The sequence below is a fragment of the Sinocyclocheilus anshuiensis genome, unplaced genomic scaffold (assembly GCF_001515605.1).
Source record: "Sinocyclocheilus anshuiensis isolate Anshui unplaced genomic scaffold, SAMN03320099.WGS_v1.1 scaffold914, whole genome shotgun sequence".
NCBI lineage: Eukaryota > Metazoa > Chordata > Actinopteri > Cypriniformes > Cyprinidae > Sinocyclocheilus > Sinocyclocheilus anshuiensis.
The window spans coordinates 2,962,343-2,982,710 of NW_015539870.1; the positions used below are offsets into that span (position 1 = coordinate 2,962,343).

General features: G+C 37.2%; 1 protein-coding gene across 1 annotated transcript in view; it reads right to left on the minus strand.

The window, feature by feature from the left end:
• Nucleotides 1-5,509: 5,509 nt before the first annotated feature.
• The window catches only part of LOC107685125 (SH2 domain-containing protein 3C-like), a 59,844-nt gene continuing 44,985 nt past the window's right edge, over nt 5,510-20,368 (minus strand). Inside the window, exons 4-13 of the mRNA XM_016481626.1 lie at nt 17,618-17,746; nt 14,697-15,124; nt 13,791-13,865; nt 13,406-13,506; nt 11,890-12,380; nt 9,977-10,092; nt 8,804-8,975; nt 8,429-8,540; nt 6,681-6,887; nt 5,510-6,437 (exon numbers count right to left, since the gene is read on the minus strand). Coding sequence (XP_016337112.1) covers nt 6,262-6,437; nt 6,681-6,887; nt 8,429-8,540; nt 8,804-8,975; nt 9,977-10,092; nt 11,890-12,380; nt 13,406-13,506; nt 13,791-13,865; nt 14,697-15,124; nt 17,618-17,746 — 2,007 coding nt within the window. The 3' untranslated portion in view covers nt 5,510-6,261. The remainder of the gene's footprint in view (nt 6,438-6,680; nt 6,888-8,428; nt 8,541-8,803; nt 8,976-9,976; nt 10,093-11,889; nt 12,381-13,405; nt 13,507-13,790; nt 13,866-14,696; nt 15,125-17,617; nt 17,747-20,368) is intronic.

Here is a 20,368-nt window from a genome sequence, read left to right on the forward strand (position 1 = left end):
GTTTGTCCCTATTTTACCCAGCGCTGGGTTGTATTTAACCCAGCATTTTTTAGAGTGTGGCTTTTCAGTGAAGTGCACTGCTAGATCTGTTATTTAACGTGCTTACAAAACACACATTGTAGAACATGCTTCCAGTGAAAGATGTGGAAATATAGATTGCTTCATGCATCTGAACAAGGACAAACAAACACCTACAATAGGAAATAAGACTCTAGAGTAAACACTAAACAGTACACAGGGTTGTTGTGATACACACTGTTACCGTAAAGTGTTGACTGACTCGCTATAGTAAAAATAAATGAGCAGAGTGAGAAAGGCAAGTGATCCTGAAGTTGTCCCTGAAGCTGGTGCACTCTGCACAGGGATAAGATGTCAAAACCAGGAATAGACCAGAGAGAACACAAAACACACACACACACACACACACACACACACACACACACACACAGTGAAGTGTGTGGTATTGAGAAGGCTCAAGTGCAGTGAGTTGAGAATGCTGACGTCACTGCACCCCGTCTCACTGGAGCTCGACGCTGCTGCCACCTTGTGGTCATATTGTAGAGCTACACTGTTCCAATTCTGTTCAGTTTGTGATTCTAAACCAGGAAGCGTACAATATACTAATAAAATATTGTTTTGTTTATTGAAAATAATATTGTTTAACCCGTTAAATGTAACTGGCCCACTGGTGAGCCCACTTGTTATTACATGTTTATAACATGTAACTTGACAAACTATATATCATTTGAAAGCTTAAAGACTCTAATTTTCATATTTGGTGACTGGTTTATTCATTTTACCGATATATTTAACAGAGCAACCGTAATTTATTAATTTGCGGCAAGAGTAGCCTACTCATCAGACTTTTATTTTGAAATGTACATGTAAAATCGTGAAAAAACGGTAAACCCCTCTGTTAATGTTCATGCCAATTGTTCAAAAGATAACATCCATTCTATTTCTTTAGAAAACAAATGTCTAAAATGTTTACATAAGTGAATATAACCCCCCCATTCTCTGTGAGCTGTAAGGCACATCCAGGGTTTCCACCACATGTTTGTTAGAATATTTATGAAGTAGTTTGTCTACTTCATAAATATTGTAAAAAGTATGGAAAAAATATATTTCAGATCACTCAGACTATAAATGGAAATGGGGCGTCCTTATATGGTCACTAATGAAGCTTGAGTCATCAAGTGGAAAAGTTTGGTGTGCCCAAACAAAATCTTACTGAAAGATTTTATCTATTATTATTATTATTATTATTTTTGAGATATCAACCTCAAATTTGGAACTTGTTCAGATTTTTGGTTTTGATATTCTAGCAGTTTTAGAGTTCAACCTGTTTTGTAAAAAAAAAAAAAAATGTTTCATGTAAAATATTAAAATTTTTATTTTTGCATTTTATGTTTTCATAAACATAAACTTCCATAACTTTTTTTGTGATTTAATTTGTATAACTTTTTTCACTTCTACAATAATCTGCCACTTGTCTTCTTTAAAAAGAGACCAAACTTAAGTGGAACAAAAAAAAAAAAAAAAATGTTTCATGTAAAATATTAAAATTTATATTTTTGCATTTTATGTTTTCATAAACATAAACTTCCATAACTTTTTTTGTGATTTAATTTGTATAACTTTTTTCACTTCTACAATAATCTGCCACTTGTCTTCTTTAAAAAGAGACCAAACTTAAGTGGAACCGACAGTTAACAGGTTAATAAATGATAGTAGGCTATTATTAATAAACAGAATTAACCATTTTTAATTTTTAACTATGTTATTAACAGAGTGGCACATTAGTGTTCACTTACTGAATACTGTTGTGCTTTGAACTGCTCGTTCGTTTTGGAACTATATCAACTATTTTAAAACTACAAATTAAGAAACAGGCAGTCTTTGATCTGACACAAGTAATTTCACCTTAACACTGTAAATACATTTATCTAAAATCATTCATAACACCTCAATATGTCATCAGGAGTCATGGGTCTTAATTTTGTGTTGCCTGGTATAATTTTAGTTGACTCTCAAAGTCCTGGTACCTGCTGACTTGCATTTTATGAATCAACAAGCACCACATATGGTTTCAGGTAAAAATCTCAACAAGTCATCTACATCTTGGATGGCCTGAGGGTGAGCAAATTAACAGCAAATGTTCATTTCTGTCAGGACCACTATCGTCAAAGATGATTGACAATTAGCATACAGTTTGGATTGACGGTATGGTTCTGTTCTGGGCAAGAACTCCCTGCGCATCCATGCAGCCTAGCATGGATGAGAGCAGGGAGAGCAGCGATAACCCCCCAGGGTGAACAGAACAGAACTAACATAAATGTATTGCAGATATCGTTAAAGTTCAATAATGTTATGTACACATTTTAGAATTAGTCTGATTCAAAGGAGAATCAGAAGGCTGAATCCTGACTGACAGAGGAGGAGCTGGGGATGGAGGAGGGTAATTAGCTATTGAGCAATGCGAAAACTGCTGATACTACTGAGGGACCTTATATATGAATACTTACTGACAAGCACAAACCTATAGGCTACATAAAATCTCCATTAAAGAGTTCCTCACTGCCTCGTTTTCATTCACGTCCTCGTTAATTCCCATAGGTTGATGGGGATCAGCTGAGAGTCAGCTGATGCGAGCTTGAGTAACGTGACCTGCCAGAACTAACGCTACGCTTGAATTTTGGGTGAATTAGTCCTTTAATCAGGTTAGATGACATACTGAATTTAACAAGGACATGAATGAAAACGAGGCAGTGAGGAACTCTTTAATGGAGATTTTATGTAGCCTATAGGTTTGTGCTTGTCAGCTGAACGATCGGAACAATGTTGTTAAACAACAGCACAATCCATTGAATGCACTGCACTTCTATCCCTCACAGCCTCATTTTCATTCCTGACAAAAATTAAATATGTGGCTACCCTGACTAACTAACTAACTAACTAACTAACTAACGTGAACTTGTGTTGTTGTAAGTTAATATTAGACCAGTGAAAATAATAGCCTGTGAATTTTAGGCATCTGGAGTTTTGCAGACAGGAACACGATATTAAATAGCCTAATATTTAGAGCAAAAAAGCACAAAAACACAAGCTTACTGTATTTTATTTTCTGAAAAAAAGAGTGCAAAACATATGACATACCAGTATGTACAGCACATAATAAAAGGATGCAATCACGTGACCTCGTCCACCTCATATATCATCATCCGTTTAGGGGTAACTATTTACAAAACGAAATAGTCACACATTTAGCTTTACAGTAGAGAAACCAAACACAAGTTACAGTCCTAGACCAGCAGGCCTTATAAAAAAAAAATTCAAAAGGTTCAAAACTTGCTCCCATTTATTATTTTTAGCTTACTAAACAGAGCCCTCTGCTGGCTAAACATGAAATTGCATATGATCCACTTTTCATCCCATAATGCTCCCCTATCTGTGACATACAGCATCATCTACTTTCAGATGTGCGTTTATTACGATACCTGAAAAATGCCTTCAGAAAATTCCCTGGAAATGTGCACTGATAGACTGGGTGTGAAGCATAGCAGCATGTGTATGATACACAATAGATCGCGTTAGAACCAGGTACCTACAACTTTTTCTGTTTATGGTACCCAGAAATAAGGGTAGAACATTTACACTGCTGACAGAGGTATATGTATGTGACTTTGGGTTTTGTTTGGCTTAATCTACCAGAATATGAAAACAGTATTCTACTAATACGTGTTTTTGAATTTAATGAACATGTTGCTATTATTAGCTGAACTCTTTCAAACTTTGTTTTTCCGCTGGAACTTGATGAAAATGTGAATGGTACTCGTACAAAAGTCACTGCCAGGATGTCATGGTGTTGCTGTGCAGCTACTAGGGTGTTGCTATGGTGTTTTGGGTGGCTATTTGCTGGCCTAAATCAAAAGAGCCCACATTCAATCCCTCATCCAACTCTATGGGATTTTTTAGTTCTTTTATTATATCCACCTAACTGAAAATTGCATTTATGATAACTTAAAGTAGCCCACCTTTCCTTAAAAGATTTTACAATATGAGGTATAATTCATATCTGTTGGACAAACGGATGATTTATGCATCAAAATAAGCAGTTTTAGTAAAACTCCTAATCTTAAATATGATCAATATGCATTAGCATGAACCACTAACACAATGATCCTCCATATATTAGTTTGTAACTTATTGCCATAACATTACTTTGAATGTTTGAATGAAAAATCAAACGTCTTTGCTGATTTGCAATAGATGATCTGGGCATGGACTTGATCTGTAAAGTCTGGCTATATGGGTCTCTTAAATAATTTAATACAAACTGCACTCTAAAAAATGCTGGGTTAAATACAACCCAGTGCTGGATAAAAGATGGACAAACCCAGCAATTGGGTTGTTTTGACCCAGCGGTTGCGGTAAATGTTTAACCCAACCTTCTGGGTAGTAACCCAACCGCTGGGTCAAAATAACCCAATTGCTGGGTTTGTCCATATTTTACCCAGCACTGGGTTGTATTTAACCCAGCATTTTTTAGAGTGTGACATTCATTGTGATCCAGTCTCATTGAGAATATACATTATGTATCTAAAAGACAGCGTCTCTGTCATGAAAGATATTAAAGCGGTCATATCATGATTTTTGCTATTTTAATTTTCTTAAAGTCCAAACAATCATAATTAAGTTTTTTTTATGTCCATTTCCACCCTTTCTGATGTTGGAATTAAACAGGCTGTTTTTGTGCTGCTGCGCCTTTAAGACTTTATGCAAATGACCTTCTTCGTATAGGAAATGAGAAACACATGAGCTGTGGGGTTGCTAATATAATGTAACTGATTCATAAAACAATTTGTGCTGAAAATGAACTTGTTTTCAACACTGGGATCCTTTAGAAGGATCTGCAGAGATGTAGGTGCTACACGCAGCCAAAAACAGCACAATATGTGGTGGGTTTTACTAGTTTCACAATTTTACTCTTATCATTAGCTCTTCTGGTGTTTAGCAGAATGACTGCACACCCAATATGTGATGTTGATGTGTAAAGTGGGTGGCCATATGCTAATGACCTTGAGTTTCAGATGCCAAAATCTAATTTTGCTATTTAGTTTCAATAAATGCATATTTTTAGCACTGGATTTTTAAATTCTGATAGTTATAATGAACTCTGTATTTACAAATAAGGAAAATTTCATGCCTCATGATATGACCCCTTTAGACAAAAAAACAACAACAAAAAAAAAACACTCAGAATGACAGAAAGAGAGGAAAGAAAACAGTATGTCTTCTATCTCAGTGGTTCCCAACCCTGGCCCTGGAGGCACCCCAACACTGCATGGTTTGCATGTCTCCTTAATCAAACACACCTGATTCAGGTCATCAGCTCATTAGTAGAGACTCCAAGATCTGAAACTGGTGTGTCAGAGAAAGGAGACATGCAAAATGTGCAGTGTTGGGGTGCCTCCAGGACCAGGGTTGGGAACCACTGTTCTATCTTACACTTCTTCTCTAACACATACAGACACCAAAGCGCTCTGAGAAGCAATGCTGTCAGACCTGGAGAGAGTGTGAATGTGAGCATCTGTTAAGACACTCATTAAAAATGAAGGCCCAATTCCTCACAGTAACTGTCGACTCCATTTCTATCGATAAAGCCATGACAACAGCGAAAAAACACAGAAGTGAACCCAAAAAATGCGCATAAAAATAAGACTCTTTATCCAGTAGACATCTGTTTGAATTCATGATTTGGCAACTTACATTCAGACATTTGAAAGTGAGTGTGTGTTCAGTCTATTCCAGCAATAAATCGTGACTATGTTAAGTCAATGCAGTCTCATCTCCGGTACAGAGACACGTCACTTCTGCAAGACATCTTTGCTTTTTATCGACATAAAAGCTGATGGAAACTAAATCATGGATTCACAATAAACAGGATTCAGACCCATTTGGGTTAAAGTCAATGTGCACTTCATCACATTCTCTCTTTTTGAAAAGGAAGTGCCCTTGATCACCACTGAAGAAGAGATTTTGGCTTTAGATTTTTATTTCATTCCATTGCTGCAGTTCACGACTGTGTTCTTTAGGAGGCGCTATCATGCTCGCATAAAGCCTGTCCCCTTTTGTGCCTTGTTTTGCAGAGCAAGTCCCTCATTGTCATATTCTCCGGCTCCCCCCAAAAAAGCATGGTCCGGTCCAGGAGTAGGAGTGACAGGAAGGTCAGGGATCATACCATTTGTGGGTGCGGGGGTGCTATAATTCACTGTGTCGTACAGGAGGTTCTAGCTTGTGGGACAGAGCGGTGAGGACTTTGTCAAACTTCTCATAGCGCTCGGCCTGGCTTCCTTCAGAGCCACGGCTGCCCCATAAAAGCCTCATCTGAAACTCTGTACAGAAGATTTCCAGCACCTCCTTCCGCTCCTGGAAATCTGTGTGGAGATTGTGAACACCACATAAAACATGTGGACTAGAAAATAGGACTAGTGCACTGCAGTCCAAATTAAAGTATATGCCTGAATGTTATATTGTATATATCTTCAAAGTGTACATCCATGCATGCTTTTTAGGCTAACTTTAGTAAATAATTATTTATTAAGTTAAGTTTAATAATTGTGTCTAATATTAAATGCTTGGATTTTATATTTTAATTGTAACACAGGTTAATAGTTTACCCTGAAGCTTGCTCTCAGTGTTGGTGCGATACAGTCCTCCGTGGTGAGCGATGGTTCGGGCTGCTTCCAGGTGACTCATGACCACATCCACTCCAGACTCCACACTCTCCCAGGACTCCAGCGCCTCGCCTGCCGCCACACCGCGCTCCAGCAGCGACAACACCGGCACCACGTGAGGGAAAGAGGTGTTCGAGAGGACACAGCTCTCTGAAAGATTAAGAAATAATTAAAATTATAAATAAATAAATATTAAAAAACAGTTGGAACTACTGGGGGATTTGTGACCCTGGACCACAAAACCAGTCTTAAGTGTCAATTTTTTCGAAATTGAGATTTATACATCATCTGAAAGCTGAATAAATAAGATTTCCAAATGATGTATGGTTTGTTGGGATAGGACAATATTTGGCCGAGATACAACTATTTGAAAATCTGGAATCTGAGGGTGCAAAAAAATCTAAATATTGAGAAAATCGCCTTTAAAGTTGCCCAAATGAAGTTCTTAGCAATGCATATTACTAATCAAAAAATGAAGTTTTGATATGTTTACAGTAGGAAATTTACAAAATATCTTCATGGAACATGATCTTTACTTAATATCCTAATGATTTTTGGCATAAAAGAAAAATTTTATTTTGACCCATACAATGTATTTTTGGCTATTGCTGCAAATATACCCCAGCGACTTGAGACTGGTTTTGTGCTCCAGGGTCACATTTGTGATTTATATAATTATATAATTGCCAGTGCCAAATTAAATAAAAGATTGATAAGTAAAAATGAAAATATAAAAAACAAAATTAAATAATAAATGAGTAAAATGAAAATATTCTCTGATCATTTATTACATTCATTATATTACTTTTATTATCAATTATATTTATTAAAAAATATATATTATCAGATGGTATTTCAAATAAATAATTTACATGAACGTGAATTCAAATACAGGAAAGTTAATAAATAAAACAATAAATCTCGTAAATTACATCAACATTAATTGTAATGAATATTAATTCCATTAATTTTAAGAATTAGTGGTTGATTTTTATTTATTTATGAATTTTTTTGATGGTTTATGTCAGTATCAATATCTTAGAGAGCAGGGTAAAGCAAATATCATACATAAAAATATACAGTATATTATATTACACAGTTTAATTAAAATAATATGCAGGATTGCTGCAATTAAATTCATTCTATTTAAAAATATAACTAAAAACTGTAAAAATTAACAAATTTATGCTTTAACAACCTTTTGATTCTGTAATCCTATTGTAGTAGTTTGTGCGCACTGGGAATCCTATCTTCTCAAATAAAGACCAGTTAACACTAATTTTACATACAGAACACAATAACATATGACATGAATATGACATAATGGCAAACTGGATATAACGCAGCATAGTTTGAAATCAAGAACTGAAAGATAACACTCATGTGTGCGCGCAGGCGTTGGTTGGTTTCTTATCTCTATCAAAATAAAAGTCCCACTGCTTTAAAAATAAAAGCTACCTCTGACACTTATCGGCCAAAGAGAAAAATTAATCGGCCAATACCGATAATTTAAAAATGCCTTTGGAGATATATATCAGTCAACCACTATCAAGAATAACACTATATTGTCCATGTGATTCTTTACCAATTGCTTAGGATTTGCTACTGTCACTAATAATAAACGTTCTGTAGTGAAGAATATTAACAGCATTTCGTCATTAAAGAACATTGTTTAAGACACCCTGTTCTACCTTTCCCATCAGTCATGGCCTTCAGGAATGGCTTGAGTTTCTTCTCATAGAGGATGGCGCCTTCTGTGTGTCTCTGTCGCAGTGTTATCCATGTCTGCTCCAGCCGTGAGATCTACACCAAACATCACAGAATATACAGAAATATATAACTGTAATATATCCGGAGCTACTTCATAGCTGTGCGTTTACTGGAAAATAATTGCAACCTTAGAACGATCAGCACGAGTTAAATAATACATCTAAATAATACTATTCTGATATACAAATTATTACTATGCATTACAATTGTTTTAAACTTGCTATTAAACTTTGGTACTTAAACCATGAATGACAGTTCATATGCTGTGGTCTGAGAGGACAGGTGTGCGTTCTCACCTGCGGCAGCTCCAGCGCTCTCATGACCGCAGCGAATCCGTACATGTTGCCCATGTTGCTCTTGAGTTCAGCAGCCAGCTGGATGGTTTTATGCAGGAGGGCGGCTCTCTCCTCTGTGCTGCCCGTACAACCCAACAAATCCACCGCCATCATTATAGACATGGTGTAAAACCTGTTGAACAAGAGACAAAGAAAGCAGAACACAACTGATCACTCAAATATATTCAATACAGCTGCAGTGATACAGGACAAGTTGCTAGAAAACATTTTTTTTAATCTAATACTGTATCTCTGTAAATCGTATGATGGCTTGTTTTATATATATGTATGTTTTTAGATTTATATGAGTATTGCTGTGTTCATTTTCAGCTTACACACTAATGTTCAAATATTTGGAGTTGGTAAGATTTTGTAATATTTTTGTCTCTTATGCTCACCAAAGCAGCGTTTATTTGATCAAAAATACAGTAATATTGCAAAATATTATTAACATAATAACACTGTTTTGTATTTAAATTTATTTTAACATGGAATTAATTTCTGTGATGCAAAGCTAAATTTTCAGCATCATTACTCCAGTCTTCAGTGTCACATGATCCTTCAGAAATCATTCTAATATGCTGATTTGCTGCTCAAGAAACATGCACAATTATTATTATCAATGTTGAAAACAGTTGTGCTGCTTAATATTTTTGCGGTAAATCTGTTTGCAGAATTATAAGTGTCTTTACTGACACTGTTGATATATTTATTGCATCCTTGCTTAATAAAAGTATTAATTTCATACTTCTTATTTCAAAGAAAAAACATATTACTGACCCCAAACTTGGTTTGTGTTCTTGCTATACTTTTATGAAAAAGTAAAATACTAAATAACGTAATAACATCAGTATTAAGTTAATATATATAAATGCTTAATAAAAACTGTAGTTATTGTCTTTTTTTCATTTTATTGTATGGTTTAATTCTGAATTATTTTCATTATCTGTAATTCTGTAAATCAGCTGAAAGGGATAGTTCACCTAAAAATGTCCATCTGCTGTTTGGAATAGAGTTAATTACTGGACTTCATTGGCTGTTGATTTCGGTGTTATTCCCTTCACTTCAGAACAGCTGAAGTCTGTGGCATGTCCTGATTTTGATATGTCTGTTTGAGTGCAAGTGTTTCCTCACCTCTCCAGCAGATCCAGCCTCAGCTGGTGTCCATGCGGAAGAGTCAGCAGCTCCAGCCCCGAGCTCACTCCCATCATCCTCTGCATCTCCTTGGTAACGCCCAGTATCCTAGCAACCTGCAGATGGCCACACAGTTACACGAGCAATATATTGAACCCCATCCCTTTATTTCCACCCTAATATATTCACAGTCAGAACAGAAGACATTTAATTACCCTTGAACTCATCACATGATGAATGTGGTAAACAGCAGTGTGGAAAGAGTTTATTAACCCTGAAGGTTTAGATGTTAATGGAAGACAACAATGATGAAAGGTTTGGTGTGCCGTCCAGACTTTTATCAGTCAGCTTCACGTGTGCCTTACATAATGTTGTCTGCTCTCATGAATCAGAAAACAGAATCAAGAACTTGAGAACCAATCAAATGTCATTCTGTCTGTCTGTCGTGGGGTTTACTGGTCATTTTAACTGTTTGTGTACTTCTTTGGGAGTGTTTGGAAATGTAAATGTGTATGAGAACTGGTAATGTTGTCCTGGGTCCTCCAACAATTCATGTAAGAATAATTTATTTAATAGTAAACAGTAATTCGCGACATCAGTCAGGTATCAAAAAGCACTAATAAGTAAATTGTGGTAAGTTGTGTGGTTAAAGAGATAGTTCACCCAAAAATGAGTTCTGTCATCATTCACTCGCCCTAAAGTTGTTCCAAACCTTTATTTCTTCTGTTGAACACAAAAAAAGATATTGTGAAGAATATTGGTGACAAAACAGTTGATGGTAGCCATTGACTTACATAGTATGAAAAAAACCCCACTATGGAAGTCAGTGGCTACCGTCAACATTTTTTAAAAATATCTTCTTGAGGGTGAGTAAATGATGACAGAATTTTCATTTTTGGGTGAACTATCCCTTTTAAGTGGGGCTAGTCATGATATAGCAGAGATATATTTGGGCTTTAAGTTGAAATCAGAATCTGGCCCAAAACAAAGACCACGTGACCAGACCTGAAAAAAATTATCTATTTTTTTCTATATGTACAGCTCTCACTGACTTATTAGATTTGATAATAAATATAAAATATAATTTTCTATAATTAACAATAATGCTGTATTTATTATTATGATTATTATGATTATTAGTTTTCATTAATTACAAATATGCACCCACCTAAAACCTATCTAAAAATATCTAACTAAAACCAACTAAAAGTCTACATATTAAAAACTGAACCTGGGCTATATGGGTAAAAATATGAAAAACACAATGGGTGTGTGTTTTTGACCTAGTTATACATTTGTGAACAAAACAACTGAAAAATGTCTCTAGAAAACGGATTAAACAAATTCTCAGCAAGAAACGGTTAATTAATAGAAATTAAATCATATTTTTACTCAATTCTAAAAAAAATTATTTACTTAAAAAATATGTTTACATAAAATTAAAAAAATTGTGCCTTACATCAAATCATCTGTAGGTGCATTGTATAAAATTCAAATATAAATGTAGGAACTCGAAAAAATTCCTGTCATGACCCAAACTTGCATCATTATGAAATTTTATTAGTAACATTTCAGTCAATTGACCTTCTTGACTCATTGACTGAACCATTGCTAACTATGGGTTTAAATGTGAATTTCGAGCTCTCATCGTTTTTGCAATTATTATTCTCGTTTTATTTTTCAGTATTTATGAACAGGATTTTTGCTGTTCAAAACAAATTCAATAAATATTTTTTTAGAGTGCAGAATTTTTATTTTATGGTTATAGATGTGTTGTTCAAGGCACCTAATTAGAGTGGTGATAAAATGTATTAAAATGCTAATAAAATGTAGTAATGTATAGGGAAACAGTAATATAGCCAGTGAGTGTCAGTTTCTTCTGATGGCAATCTATTTATTTGTGTTTTTTTTACCGTGCAGTCTGCCTTGGTGATGTGCTTGGCGGCTGTTTTGGGATCCACCTCTGCCAGAAGCTCCTTCACCCTCTTCAAAACACTCATCTCCAGAGGTTTATTCTCGGCTGGCAGAAGAGTCGACTGGTATTTCCCAGGCTTGAAGGAGGAGCTGGTCTCCATCAGGGGGAGCATGAAGCCCTCCACCCCATCTGGGGCTCCAGAGTCCGGACTTTGGCCATCCTCCACCCTCAGCCTCTCTACGTAGCTCTTGCAGGGAGGAATGGGAGCTTGACCGGGTCTCAGCTCACAGTAGCTGCCGCCCTGCTCTGAACTCTCAGACGGGTAACCGTGGGCAGGCGTGCAGTGGGTGCTGGGGGGCATGTCTGAGCAGGGAAGGTTGTTATTGGAGGAGGATGGCGAGAGATGTGGATCGCTGGAGCGCCGCATCACTGGAGAAGGCGGGATCACGGCGAGGACACGCCCACCTGAGCCATGTCTGTGGCGGGAGACTGGAGAAACAAACAAAATAACAGACTATTACGTGGCTCTCTGAAACGCTTGATTTTGATTGGTCAGTTGCAACATTCCGAGTCCAATTATTCCCAGATAATGACCGTCGTCAATAAAAATGACTGCTCAAAGGTATCGGAGGCTCACTGTTCTTTCATGTCTGTCGTATCACACGACGGACGTGCTCTCTCCGTTTCATTCAAATGCAGCTGGTGACCCTCAGTAACTGACTGCATTTAAAATAAAACCAGATGACTTCAGTATTAAGCGGGTGTTCACAAAGAATGTGTTTTTGAGGTTAAAAATGCGAGGCGCTGGGTAGTGGAACGAAAATGGTCTAGGGATGCATTATTTAAAAATGGAAGTTTTTAAAAAATGCATTTTTGCAGTCCACTGTCCATGTTTTTCTATGTAAACATGCGCTAGATGGGCATGTTTGATCTTTTTTCTTGCATCTTTTGCAGCATCTCGCACATGACACGGCATACTATAAATGCAACGCTCAAGTTAAAAGTTCAACTTTTAAAACATTGTCCATAGATCTTGCATCTTTCCGTTTCGTCTTGCATTTTGCGGTTAAAATCACAAGATGCAGGGCAGTGAAATGCAAGATTTAGAGACATGTTTTTCAAAAGTTTAACTTTTCAATAGTTCTGTGTGAATGGCCCCCAATAGTAGGCCTATGGTTATATTGTTGTAGTGTTCATTTCGTTGGCAGAAGAATGTTTTTGCTCACTGGTAGGCGCTGTTCACATAGAATGCGTTTTTCTAATCCTCTACGCTACTTTTCCATGTAAAAATGTGCTAGATCGACGTGTTTCTTTGTGGAAGCTTTGCGTTTAATGAGCTAATAACATATTTCAAATCAAATCAGTAATTCACTTCGTGTCGAGGTCCTGATCACCCTGTCTAGGTTTATTTTGCTGGATGAACATTATCCTTTACTTTTTGGGTGGGCTAATGGAATCAATGGGTTTAAATATTCAGATACTGTATATGCATGACAATGTGTGTGTGGACTCACTGGAGCTGTAGGCAGGGGATAGCGGGCAGCGGTACTCTTGGATTTGATCCATGCTCATGGCGCAGTTCCTCATGGCATCCTTATGGTGCACTGTAGAGGGACTGGAGAAGACAAACATGCTATTAAATCCTTCATTCTTTATGTCAAAACACATTTTACATGTCAAAACAATCAAGCATAGAGCATTTTCAGCTTCTAATTTTGGTGGACAACTTATAAGCCACAGCTACAAGCTTTCTGAAAAATACATTCAGTGCTGCTAGAGACGACATGCACAGAAGCGGGTGAAGGGTTTCCATGTGGCCAAATCTGTTTGGAAAACAGAAGTGAGTGGGAGGGGGTCTGTGCCAGCTGTGAACACACACACATAAACACACACACACACCAGCTGCTGCCCTCCGCTGGTTTCACCTCTGGCTCGACTGTCTGAGGCTCATCTGGCTCTGTAGGCTGGGCTGCACTGCTAATACAAGACATCCTACATGAGCACATCACTCCTGCATCTTTGGCACGTGTGTACATGACCTATTAATATGCCTGATCTCAGACCTGAGATACCTGAACATATTCAAGATTTGGATATATATTCAAAACATATACAGTATATATATAGTTATTTTGAGACTCTAAACAAATTTAACGCCTGGTGATCATTAAAAACCAAAATGAATATGGTCACAAAACAAAACGTTATTTTGAGACCTCTGGTGGTCACTTAAAATACAAAATGAATATTGTTAGAAAATAAATATATAAATAAATAAAATAATAATAAAAAAAACACAACAAAACCAAACAAAATGTTATTTTGATACTCTGAACCAATTTAACTCCTGGTGGTCACTAAAAACACTAAATGAATATGGTCACAAAACAAAACAACAAAACAAGAAACAACAAAACAAAACAAAACAAAACGTTATTTTGAGACCTCTGGTGGTCACTTAAAATACAAAATGAATATTGTTAGAAAATAAATAAATAAATAAAATAATAATAATAAAAAACACACAACAAAACTAAACAAAATGTTATTTTGAGACTCTGAACCAATTTAACTCCTGGTGGTCACTAAAAACATTACATGAATATGGTCCCAGAACAAAACAACAAAACAAGAAACAACAACACAAAACACTTTAATATATTATTTTGAGACTCTGAACCAATTTAACTCCTGGTGGTCCTTAAAAACACTACATGATTATGGTCACAAAACAAAACAAGGCACTATGAGTTAGCTACTTTATTATTTGAGAAGATGATGATGATGATGACGATGAAGGTTTACCTGTGAGGAATGATCTTCTCTGTGGTCAGTCCATCCGTCATGGTAACACTTCGTCTCTTGATGTGCGCCCCCCTCTGGGTCGATGGTGAATGTGCAGATCCTGGTCTCCCACCAGCCAAAGCAAATGTCGCCTCCAGGTACCTCAGCGGCAGCATTCGGTTGACCGGACACAGCAGCTGGGCTCCAGTGCGTGGGCACACAGGTCGACCCGTGCCAGCATGGTGCCTGACCAACATGGGGACAGAGTCGAAGCTCTCATGCTCCAGCATGTACTGGATTTTGGTTTGCACGCTTTTGACCAGGACTTTACTGATCCGACAGTGGATCACGTCCTGCTGCCAGCGACACGTGAGGACATAGTCGCCCACGCTTGACAGGGAGTCCCGTACGAGGAAGTCACCGCTACGCAGAACCAAAGTTTCTGAGGCCTGTGTTGACACAAATAAAAGAAAAGGGATTATTAAAGGAAATGTTGCGAGCTGGACTCAAACCCACATTTCCCACATAAGCACCACAGCTCACTTTTCCCCCAGAACATTCCAGTGGAAATGTGTAATTTGTTTTTTAAATAAACACATTTTAAATGAAAATAAAAAAATGTATTAAAATTACTTTCTGTGGTAATCGAAAGCATTCTTTATTCTGTTTTTGTTGACATTTGCGTTAACATTTTTACATCACTGTGTTAGCAACTGAATCAATAGAATAACTTGTGTATTCTACACAAGTTTTAAAAGATAGTTGATTAAATGCCACAAATGTGATACTTTATGTGCTACATGCCTCTGCGCCAGCAGATGGCACAACAGTACATTTGGTGAGGTCAGAAGTGCAGCATGTGGGTGTATCGCCATGGCGACTAGCTATAGTTTTTAAAAGAGGGGGCTGGAGTTTCTCTTTACTCTAGCTTGGGCAGGAATACATTATGCTAATGCCCAGATGGCTGCTCTCATAGTAGAGACAGCGTGGGCTGTAGTTTGACGGCTCTATGGTGCAAAAAAGGACACAAACACACTCTCTCACACACACGCCGACAGAAAAACCCAAACATGCACAAAACCAGCAAATATACAATATACAAACACATGTGTAGAATGCACATAGAAAATACTGTAAAACTGCTAACAAAGGTTTTAATTGAACAACTTCTCCAGTTACATGCACACTTGTTTGGACATCATAGTGTGGACTTCCCTTTGACATCCATTGTTCTCAATGTTGAGGTGTGTAATCTTTTTGAAGTTAAAATACTTTCATCCATTACCACTTAATATGCAGAGACAACTGGAAGTCATTTGTAGGCGGTTTCCTGAAGAGTGAAACACTGGTACTTTCAAAACATTGCTCCATTTGTTTGAGAGAACAGTTTGAGATTTTGGGAAGGTATAGCCATAGATGACAGAGAGTCCTTTCACTGAATATGAGAAGCATATTGCACACGGACACTGAGTGAAATCACCAGCTCAAATTTGATTGGCTTGCTTTACGCAACTTCCAAGATTAAGGACACATGATTTTTAAATGGTCTACCTAAAAAAAAGAAAAAAAAAAAGCTGCCAGGATGATGCAACAAGCACTTTTGAGAATTAAATAAATCACTTGCCATGTTAGCGCCATCAAATCTTTGAAAGTTATTTAGAGTTTGAAGCACCCAGTAGGAAATCAACTAAAATCTTAAACTTAAAGGGGTCATATGATGCGATTTCAAGTTTTCCTTTCTCTTTGGAGTGTTACAAGCTCTTGGTGCATAAAGAAGATCTGTAAAGTTGCAAAGACTAAAGTCTCAAATTTAAAGAGATATTCTTTATAAAAGTTAAGAGTCAGCCACACCTACCTAAAACGGCTCGTTCTAACACGCCCCCACATGTCTACATCACTATGTGGAAATATTAGCATAATGCCGGCCAAATGTGCACGCAAAGAAAGAAGGCGTGGTTTCAGGAACAGCAGTAGTGCGGATGCAGCTATGTCAGGAAGACGCTGTGTGTTTCAGTGTGAAAGCAAAAGCACTTTATTTGGCCAAATACACAAAACAATGATCTTTAAATTAGCATCATATGACCCCTTTAACGTTTCTTTAATGGCATTGATTGTTCTATAAAGGACCTTTAACATCAGCTGAACCTTTCCGTTGAACAAAAGGTTCTTTATAGTGGAAATAAAAGGTAAAAGTTTCTGTAAAGTTCTTCAGATTATTAAAATGTTCTTCACACTTATAAACAAACTGTTCACTGTAAGGTCCCGTGGGTTCTTTTGGGGTTCTTCTATGGTATCACTGCAAAAATCCCCTTAAACTACAAATTTGCAACTGCAAGAAGTGAGATATAAACTCACAATTCTGACATTTTTTTCTCACAATTACGAGTTTACATCTCAATTCTGACTTTTTTCTCAGAATTGCAGGATATAAACTTGCAGTTGTGAGAAATACAATTGGAATTGTGAGATATAAACTTACAATTCGGACTTTTATTTCCTCCGAATTGTGAGATATAAACTCGCAATTTCATGTTATAAAGTACAATTTAGATGAAAAAAAAAAGACCCACTATTTTCTTACCATTGCAAGTTTATATCTCACAATTCTGACTTTATATCATGCAATGAGAAAAAAGTTCAGAATTGCGAGATGTAAACTGTGAGATAAAAAGTCGCAATTACCTTTTTTATTTTTATTCAATGGCAGAAACGAGCTTCCATAATTTTTGTACACTGGTTCATTATTGTGGTATAATCAATTTGACACAAATCCACCTCCAAATCCAAAATTAACTTCCAAAATGAAATGTCGTTTTACATGACAGTTTCTTTTTGTCTAAGGATCCAGAATAGGTTGCAAAGTGGACCAGACCCTATTCCGTTTAGTCAAAATTCTGGCTGTGTGAGATTGTACCACAGCAAATCTTGACCCACAAACGCACCTCTCGTGGAATATGGCCATGGTACCAGCCGTGGCTCCTCATGTCACTGCTACTGAGTTTGAGCTCCTCCTCCAGCTCCTTCCTGAGTTTCTCCGGGGGCGACTCCAGCAGGTACTTCTCCTTGGAGAACTGCAAAAAACACACAAAACCAACAGATAAGTCACACTGCCCTACTTCATGAACACACAAATATATGATACGGCAAACTATTGATCACTCTGAGAAAAAACAATTGTAAGGTTTATTGCCTCACTCATCAAACTGACGTATCAATCCATACGATAAATTAAAAAGTAACTTGAGTCACATAGAGCTTCACTGCACATCGTTCTTCTTTATAATTTATGTAACATCTAACCATGTTGCTAAAATCAAATAAAAGCATACAAATACACAATGCAGGAAGAGACTTGCTTGCCTCACTCAAAGAACCGTCCCAAGTGTGTCTGTTTAGACAACGGCACTCTGTGTCCAGTAGAAATAATGCATAATCTATGATTGTGACAGTTCAAGGCGAAGGTCTCGACCCTCTGTGACACAGGAAAACTAATCCAAACACAGCCGGCATTGTAATGAAGTCAATAAAAAGACAACGGACAAAGTTTAGGGCACTAACAGGGCTCAAAGTCGGTGAATATGGGAGATGAGGGATCAGTTTTGAAATCCTGGGTCACTCTAATGGTCTCTTCCTCTCTCTGTCTGAGGTAAACTGATTAAACATCTGATTGCTTTCCCTTTTCGACCGCCTTTTACACATGGGAACAGGAAAAGATGCTAGATTTCAGCAATCCCACTGTCATTTAACTGGTTGTGTGTGTAAAGTGTAGAAAGATAGTGAGGCAAGGTCAAGTGTAGGGAGTTATTGCTTTTGTCTCTGCCACCAGGGGCTGAATCCACCACCTGGGCCTAACCAGACCTCTCCGTAATCTCATATAGACGTCTGTAATTGTCTTTTGCTGCTTGAAGATGGCCACAAGGTACAATATTCTGGTCTCATATTCTAGATTTGGGACCATAAGGAAAACCCAGTGTGTGAGCGATAACAGTGCTAGGCTGATATTAGTACTTCATATCGACTTATGAGAGGTGCCTCTCACAGGAGACAGATGACCCTTTTCCAATATTTTTGAAATTCTCTCCTCCAACTTTATTAGTGTTTATTCAAGGAGTGAGTTAACTTTTATATAAGGTTTCGCCCATACTGTGCTTCCGAGAGAACAGATAAGAAAAAAATAAGATGAGCTGAGAAAAGCAGCAAGGCAAGACAAAATACAAAAAGAAGAGGTGAATCATGACAAGAAAAGAGATGAGACAAAATGAGAAGAGACAAGACGAATAAAGTGAAGTGAGACAAAACAAGGCAAGAAATTATGCAAATGATGAGACAAGACGACATGAAGCGAAGTGAGATGAGACAAGAGCAAGACAAAACAAGGCAAGAAAAGTTGAAAACAAGAGATGAATTGATACAAGAAGAGCTGGGACAAGATGAGAAGAGAATGGTCTAGATGAGTAAAGACAAGATGAGACAAAGTGAGGTATGATGAGACGAGCTAGACAAGATAGGAAAAGGAGGTGAATTGAGACAAGAAAAGAAATTATACAATAAGAGAAGATATGAGAAAAGACTAGACAAAGTGAGGTGAGATGAGACAAAAGCAAGACACAAGACAAGAAATGATGCAAAAACAAGAGAAGAATTGAGATAGGGAAGAAGCGATTGGGCAAGATGAGAAGAAAGGAGATCAGAAAAAACTAAAGATAAAGTGAGGTAAGATGAGACAAGAGTTACAAAAATGAGAAGAGACAAGACAAAGCACTGCAAGGTGATATACAAAAGGTGAAAAGAGACAAGACAAGAGCAAGACACATTTTGTCAAGATGAGAAATTAAAGGAAGTGAGATGAGACCAGAAAATATGAGATGAGACAAGATGAGAAGAGATGAAGACCTGGCAACACAAGACAAAAGGAGAGATGAGAAGATGTGAGGTGAGATGAGACGAGATAAGAGGAGAGCAGAAGAGAAGAGACAAAATGAGACAAAATTAGGGTGAGATGAGACAAGAGCAAGATAAGATATGGAAATACGAGATGAATTGAGCCAAGAAAAGAGTTCACATTTATTTGTAAAGCACATTTAAAAACAACAAGTGTTGTACCAAAGTGCTGTACAATTGTAAACAGTTTTGGCAAGATAAAAATAAAAACAAACACATAAGATAAAAATAAAACATGCAGATAAGCCATAAACAACTAAAACCCCCCATATGTAACACCATTGGCTAAAGAGAAGATGAGACAAGATAGAGGTGAGATAGATGATGAGATTAGATGAGATGAAACATGACATAAGGAGAAGTGAAAAGAGATGAGGTGAGATGAGACGAGACAAGAGCAAGACAAATTCTGGCAAGATGAGAAAGTGTAGGAAGTTGTGGTGAGACCAGAAAAGAAGAGATGAGATTAGCGACGAGAAAAGAGATAAGCAAAGATGAGACCTGGCAAGACAAGAATAAAGGAAAGATGAGAAGATGTGAGGTGAGATGAAAAAAATAAAGCAAGGCATTGTGACAAACTAAAAGATAAGATTGAATCAAAAGAGATGAGAAAGGACATAGGAGCTAAGGAATAAGCCTTAGCAAGCATGCATTGTCATTTCTGCAGAGTTTCACTCATTCACTCATGGGGGAAGTCATGGCCTAATGGTTAGAGAGTCGGACTCGTAACCCAAAGGTTGTGGGTTTGAGTC